The 7,085-nt window shown below is 49.5% G+C and overlaps 1 protein-coding gene and 1 non-coding gene across 11 annotated transcripts in view; one reads left to right on the forward strand and one right to left on the reverse strand.

Annotated features, from left to right (window-relative positions):
* Window positions 1–7,085, forward strand: part of TNS3 (tensin 3) — a 223,522-nt gene that overhangs the window by 103,817 nt on the left and 112,620 nt on the right. For all 10 annotated transcript variants that reach the window (XM_010829019.1, XM_010829021.1, XM_010829015.1 and 7 more), the window contains 2 exons: window positions 2,249–2,299; window positions 3,862–3,984. In XM_010829019.1, coding sequence (XP_010827321.1) covers window positions 2,249–2,299; window positions 3,862–3,984 — 174 coding nt within the window. The remainder of the gene's footprint in view (window positions 1–2,248; window positions 2,300–3,861; window positions 3,985–7,085) is intronic.
* Window positions 618–691, reverse strand: TRNAI-AAU. Its single transcript has one exon. It is a non-coding gene; the product is annotated as a tRNA-Ile (tRNA).

Here is a 7,085-nt window from a genome sequence, read left to right on the forward strand (position 1 = left end):
ACTGGGGGGCGCTGAGTTTGCTGAAACTTGATGAGCGAGGGTCCCCATGTGTGGGGACTGAGGAGCCTACGGGTGGGAGTACAGGCTGGTTCCTCTGCAGTTGGCTTGACGGGCAGTGGTGCGCGGAGGGGGCCCGCCACAGGGAGGCTGTCCTGCCACATAGCCCGCTGTGCAGTGGGGCGTCTGGGCTCCTTGTGAACATGCAGCCCCCCCAGCTCGTGGCCCATGTGCACCCCGAGGGGTGTCAGCTTCCTTCCCTGCTGCTGGGGTTAGCACCCCTGCCTCTGAAGTGAATCCAGGACTGGAGGGTGGGCATCCAGAACTATCTTCCACCCCAGTTCCTTTCAAACACACATGAGGCTGTTGAACAGAGCACACATCTGAGGAAGGTGCTGTGCGGTGCTTAGTCACTCAGTCGTGTCTGACTCTTTGTGACCCCATGGACTGTAGCCACCAGGTTCTTCTGCCCATGGGCATTCTCTAGGCAAGAATACTGGAATGGGTTGCCATGCCCTCTTCCAGGGGCTCTTCCCAACCCAAGAATCAAACCGGGGTCTCCCGCATTGCAGGCGGATTCTTTACCAGCTGAGCTACCAGGGAAGTCCACTGTAAGTTTCTGGCCTGCACAGGGATCGAACCCGTGACCCTGGCGTTATTAGCACCACACTCTAATCAACTGAGCTAACCGGCCATTTGAGGAGGATGAGGAGGACCAGTCTTCCTGAACGTCCTCTTTCTCCACCTACCCTTTCTTGTTCCTGAGGCCCCGGTCCGGCAGGTGGCTCTGTGGCTCCATCTTCTACTACTTGAGTTAGATGACAGCTCCTCGCCCTTCTCCAGACCTGCTGCTAGAAGGCCTCTTTATCTCCATAAGGCAGCTAATCTTTACCCTAAACTGACAAGGCAGTTATTGTCATCCTTATCGGTCTCCTCAGATGTCTAAACGGCTGGGCGTGTGGCCCTGGAGGCAGAGAGAGGGAGGTGACCACCCAGTGGCTTCCAGCAGCCCCTGCCCAGCCTGTGGCTTTCCCACTGTCCTCAGCATGGCCTGGTGACAGGCAGGGAAGGTGGGGTCCAGCCCATGAGATCGTCCCACCCCGTCCTTGATCACAGCTGCAGGAATGGTCTCTTCCTCCTGACACTCAGGGTGGGATGCCTCCTCCCTTCTCCCCTTGCTTGCTGCTCACTGAGGGTGAAGGCCTGGGACCTGAGGCCTGGGGTCAGGGGGCTGGGGGCTGGGGCACTTCCCCTCACAGTGGTGGTGCCTTGTCAGAGCCTGAGTCCACCTTGCAAAATGGTGAGGCTATGGGTCCTCACCTCATTCGAGGATAAGGACCTTTTTGAAAATTGGGAGGAAGGGTATGTTTGTCTTCCATGGAGCCTGAGTTGAGAGCCCTGGGCTAGACGCACTTCTTCGCCACTGTACATCTGAACTGTGTGCTCTGACAAGGGCATGTGGAGGCCTATCACCCCCCGCTCCCCAACACGTACACACAGCTGCCTGGTCAGGTCACAGACGTTGGCTCTCTGAGGCAGGTTTTAATGGAGCCCATGGTCCAGGGTGTAGCTTGTTCTGGGGTAGAGGAGCTGTGGACCTCATCCCTGGAGCACCTTTCCTCTCAGGTCTCTATAGCGTCCATCTCTGAAGAGAGAGGTGTGTGGAGCCCCTCCTGCCCCAATGCTGTCCTTAGTTTTTCCTTTGCTTGAGGTGTGATCAGGTTCCACAAACAGCTCTGCTTCTCTGGGAGCGTGGCCTGGGGCTCTGGGCTGGCTGGGGCTTCCTGAGACCAGGCCCCCTGCAGGCCCAGGGCCCTCCACCCCGTACCTTGTTCCCTCGAGGAACCAAGGCCAGTTCCAAAGGATGTGTATGCTCTCCTCAAAAGTGTTAGTTGATCAGTCATGTCTGACTCTGTAAGACCCCATGGATTGTAGCCCATGAGGCTCCTCCATGGGATTCTCCAGGCAAGAATACTGGAGTGGATTGCCATTCCCTTTTCCAGGGAATCTTCCCGATCCAGGGATGCAACCTGGGTCTCCTGCATTACACGCAGATGCTGTTCCATCTGAACCACTAAGAGGTGACTGTCCTTATCATCTGTTTTTTCATTCCATGACGATTACATATCTATACATTTCTGTCTTTTTCATAATCTGCCGAATCGAAGGCAAAGAGCCTCTGAGAATGTAGTTGTTCCCTTTGGTCTGAGGATAATGACTAGTCTAATAGCTTCTTATTTCCCCTTTGTAGGTGTTAAACCTCTCGGAAAAGAGATATGACCTTACAAAGCTTAACCCAAAGGTAGGACCTTAGCCCTTTGTATATTCTGAGTTTTGTTAAGTGTCTGTGATGCTTATCCTGCTCGTGCAAAAAGGTTATGTAGCAAGTCTCTGTGGAATATGACTTAATGAGGGCTGTTAGGAACTGTTCATATCCATGGCTTATTTTTTTCTTACAGTTTTTTAGTTTGAAGTAGTTATAATGTCACAGGAAACTGCAAAAATAATACAGGGCGATCCCACACACCCCGACCCAGCTGTCCCCAGTAGTATTGTCTTGCACAACTTGTAGTAAAATATTGATGGCAGGAAGTTGACGTTGGTACAACCCACAGACTGCGTGCAACCTCCACTGGGTTCACATGTAGCGGGTGTGTGTGTGTGTGTGTGTGTGTTGCCCTGCCATCTCATTGTATGTAGATTTATGTCACCACCACCACAATCAAATCCAGACATTTTTACCTCAAAGATCTCCTTCCTGCCCTGTCTGTACAGCTCACTCTCCCCTTCCATACATTATTCTTTTTTTAATAACAAAGATTTAGGGGAAAAATTTGAAGACTGTATAAGTGTAAGTTGTGGTATATATGATATATATGTATGCACATACTGTATTTCATATGTTGGAGTATTTTGCAGCCATTAGGGTAAGAAAATAGTATGGTAAATTGCCTGTTTTATTGCTCGTTAACAAGGGCAGAGTATAGAATTTATGTATGATAGTATTTCACCTATGCTAAATAGAATTTATGTATGATAGTATTTCAGCTACGTAGAAAAAGAATAAGGGATTCATCAGAATGTTATAGCTCATCACTCTTCATGGCAGAAGGGGTGTGTGCCTTTGCCTGCTTCCAGCAATTTTCTGAATTTTTCCATCAATACACAATTTCTATTGCTTTTATAATAAGACAGAGCTCTGCCTCCCCTCCCTTCTTAAAAAAGGAAAGGAAAGCAAAAATACCAGTCCTGCATGGCCCACAGGCTTAGAGGTGGGAATGTGTGTCAAGTGGCTCAAAATTTGTGTTTTGGGGCACAGACTTTCTTTGTTCCTGAATTGTAACCAAGCTTTGAAGGCCTCCTCCCTCCCTCCTGGGCACAGTCTTCTCTTTTGAGGAGTGTCACGTGTGATAGGCATCTCCCTCCCCGTAGTTATCTGCCCCTTGTGTGGGGGAATGGCTCACCGCATTTTCCCAAACTGCGATTTGAGTCTGAAGGGAGGAATTTTGGCAGCAGCTCATGCCAAGAACTCCTGTTTCAGATCTTGCCAGGCCTGGGCCTCTCCCCATGAGCCATGCACCATTAGCGGCTCCTGAAAGCCCTTTCTAGAATTGTCATTCCAGCTGCACAAAAGCAGATAAGACTGGGGAGTAGATGTCTCATGGGGAAAATATAATCCTTCATATTTTTCTTTCCAGTAAAGGAGCCACAGTTCCCACTAAGTTTTAGAAAAGGAACACAGAATGTTGTTCTATATTATAAAATGAAATATTTTGCTAAATTAAAAAAAAAAAAAGGTCTTGAGATGACTTCATAGGGCTTCTTGGAGATGGACAGCAGAAAGCCTCCTCTCTTTCCTCGTAGATTCTGGACGTGGGCTGGCCGGAGCTGCATGCGCCACCCCTGGATAAGGTGTGCACCATCTGCAAGGCGCAGGAGGCCTGGCTGAACAGCGACCCCCAACACGTGGTTGTTATTCACTGCAGGGTGAGCACCCGCTCGGGGGCCCAGGGGGACTGCCTCTTCACCCTGATTGCCTGCTTCTTTAGGGGTTTGTGGTTAGGTTTTCATACGTACCCTAAGAGGAGGGAAATAATCATCCAGCCTCCTGGAGTCTGGCTTCAGAATGCATAGGACTGATGTTCCTAAATGCACAGTTGTACATGGTGAAGCTAAGGTGGGGGCCCCTGGGAGGTAATCCTTTCATTTTCATGTGTTTTTTGTTTTTTTTTTACGGAAAACTCCTGTTTAAAAAGCAAAGGGTACTATTAAGGCATACAACATTGGACTCTGTGCCACCTGAGTGATGCCAGTTGATTGGCATGAGACTGTGGGCAGGATGCTACTACAGGAGTTATATGGTCCTTTCCGAGCAAGCCAGCCTGGTGGGGTGGATGTGACATGTCCATGCTTGCAGGGTGGCTGCGGGGATGTCCGTGCCTTGTCCTGGCTTCCTGACCTGCTAGGCACCCTTCTCCGACCTCCTGGAACTGCCTCTCCTCTTATTTCTCTGGTTTCTCAACTGCCTTGGCTTGTTCATAGCCTCTTCCTGCACTACTCTGGGTTCCTCAAATCTGATGCGTTTTCCCAGACACCTTGAGCTCATGCAGCATGTGGGAGGAATGCTCTGAGAGTGTTGGGGGGGCGAGGGGTGGCGCTCCGTCCGAGAAGAAGGGGTCTGCTTCCTGCTCTGTACACTTTACACCATCAGGATATCTCAAAAATATGGACATTTCCACCTTGAAATGTTTCTTCCTTCAGACTTTTCATACTCAAAAGCTGCACAAAAGCCCTTTGCATTATGGACTTTAGTGTAAAGGAACCTTTTTTTAAAGTTATCAGACTTTCCAGGTGAGTTTCCTGCAACGGTATTGAACGAGGAGGGCAGACAGCGGCTGATGATGTTCAGAGCTCCCATACTCGGTGAATTCGATGGTCACTCAGCTGAGAGGAAAAGCCTCTGGGTGCACACATGGTGTTTACTGCTCTCTGCTTCTGTTGCTTACTCTCAAGTCAGATTTGATTACATTCTCCCACAAACAGCCAGGGAGCCCCATTAGTTCTCTTACTAAATTAAGTTAACCAGGACTTTAATTCAAGGATTATGTTATATTAAGGTGCTTCTCTCCATATTTGTATTTTGGTGCAAGCTTAAAACAAAGAGACTTTTTTTTTTTTAAATAATTCTTATCAATTAAAATGAGCTCTGTATTTTTTTACTGGGTATGGCCTATTGATTTTTACATGTGAGGATACTGCTGATGGGCTGCTTTTGCCCAAGATCCCTTCACAGGCCCATGAGGCAGTGGTCTCTAAACCACCCAGAGCACTGCAGTGCCCAGCGCTGGGGAGAACTGCCCACCTGGGGCACCCAGACCTGCTGCCAGCTGTGTCTCCCGAGGATTCTGGCTCCTAGACCTTGAGGTGCGCCCCCTTCACCATCATTCCATTTCAACAGTTCACTTTTTTAATGAACTGAATTATCAAACTTTTTACAACATCTGGGCCACAAGTGATGAACTTACCACATAGAGTCCCCTGAAACATCCTTTTCCTAAACTATGCTTGCCTTTTGAGACAAGTCTTGGCAGTGGGATTAACTGGGAACATGTTGAAACTTCTTGGAAACCATTTGCTCATCTCTTGCCCTGTTCTGGTGGCCCGTGAACCCTTCTGGAGATAATTCAGAAAACACACCATGAGAGAGAAGCCCTCTGAATTTGAATTTATAGAGGTTGACTTCAAGGGAAATTCACCGTGGTTGCTGGTGGGGTTGAGACTGCTGACTTCCCCCAAACCTGCCAGCCCTGCAGAACGGGCTCTTCCTGCCCACGAGTGCCAGGAATGGCATCCTGGCCTGGGGAGGGCAGGCAAGGACCAGACTGTGCGACCCTGTCTTCCCGCTGGATGCTAACGGTGGTATCTGTGTGTGCTTGTCCTCACCCTACCCACACTAATTTTGAGTAGAAATAGCCTGTGATTTCTCCTGGATGGTTTCACCCCCGTCCATGTGGTTTAGTCTTGAGTTGTTGGTGGAGGATACTCACTGGGACTCGTGTCATCAGTGATTTCTCTTAAGAACAGATACAAGCTATTCAGGTCCTAAAGAATGTGTCTGGTGCTTAAAGACTTCCTGTCCATAATGAGCAGCGTTAGAGACGGTGGCAGTGAAGTCCTCCATGTGCCTGACTTGGCGGAGGTGTTGTTCCCTGCTGGTGAATTTATATAAGAAACATACTTGTAAGTGTGCGGTTATAACTGCAGGCGCCAGGGTTCAGGACTGATGGTGTGTCTGCACTGAGTTTCTGAGGCACGTACTCAATGCTCATGAGACAGAGAGGAAAACTCTCCCAGGGGATAGTCACACGCCAGGATTTGGACCTGAATTTCCTTTATCATTCCTTTTTAAGAATAGACAGAGGAGCTGCATGTTGGTGACGCAGCCATTGTGGCCCATGTGATTCTAGATCACGGGTTGTTGACTCTTCTTGAAGGAACCCAAACAGGGCTTTCCAGGCTTTGGGGCCCCACAGACTACTTCACTGCCACTGCCATGTGGAAATCGCCCCAGATGCGCCGAAACTGACAGGCGTAGCTGTGTCCCAGTCACATTTATTTGTGGACGCTTGACATTTGAACTTGATATGATTTTCGTGTGTCATTGAAATACTGTTCTTCTGATTTTTCTTCAACTGTTTGAGGAGATGTTAAGACAGCTCTTAACCCCAAGGGACACAGCTGGTGGGCAGAAGTGGCCGGTGGGCTGTGGTTTGCTGATCGCTGTCCTGGGTCATGACAGTGTGTTTCAGAAGGTGGCAGTCCATGGTTCTGGTTGAGGTGGCTCATTGCAGAGCTGTGGTGCTTCCAGAACCTTCTGTTGGTGATGTTGGTCTGAGGTCCTGCTGGGCTGCCTTGTCTGGGCAGTGTGTGTCTGTGGTTATGGACTGAGTGGTGCGTTTTCCATAAAGCTGCCTCAGCGGGGTGTCCCCTGTGATGGTGCAGGGCTGGGTGGTGCCCGTGAAGCTGTGATGTGGCAGCACCCTGAGATTGGCTGTCCTACTCCTCTGGACTTTTCTGGGCTCTGTATG

This window comes from Bison bison, unplaced genomic scaffold (genome assembly GCF_000754665.1).
Source record: "Bison bison bison isolate TAMUID 2011002044 unplaced genomic scaffold, Bison_UMD1.0 scf7180017864499, whole genome shotgun sequence".
Taxonomy (NCBI): Eukaryota; Metazoa; Chordata; class Mammalia; order Artiodactyla; family Bovidae; genus Bison; species Bison bison.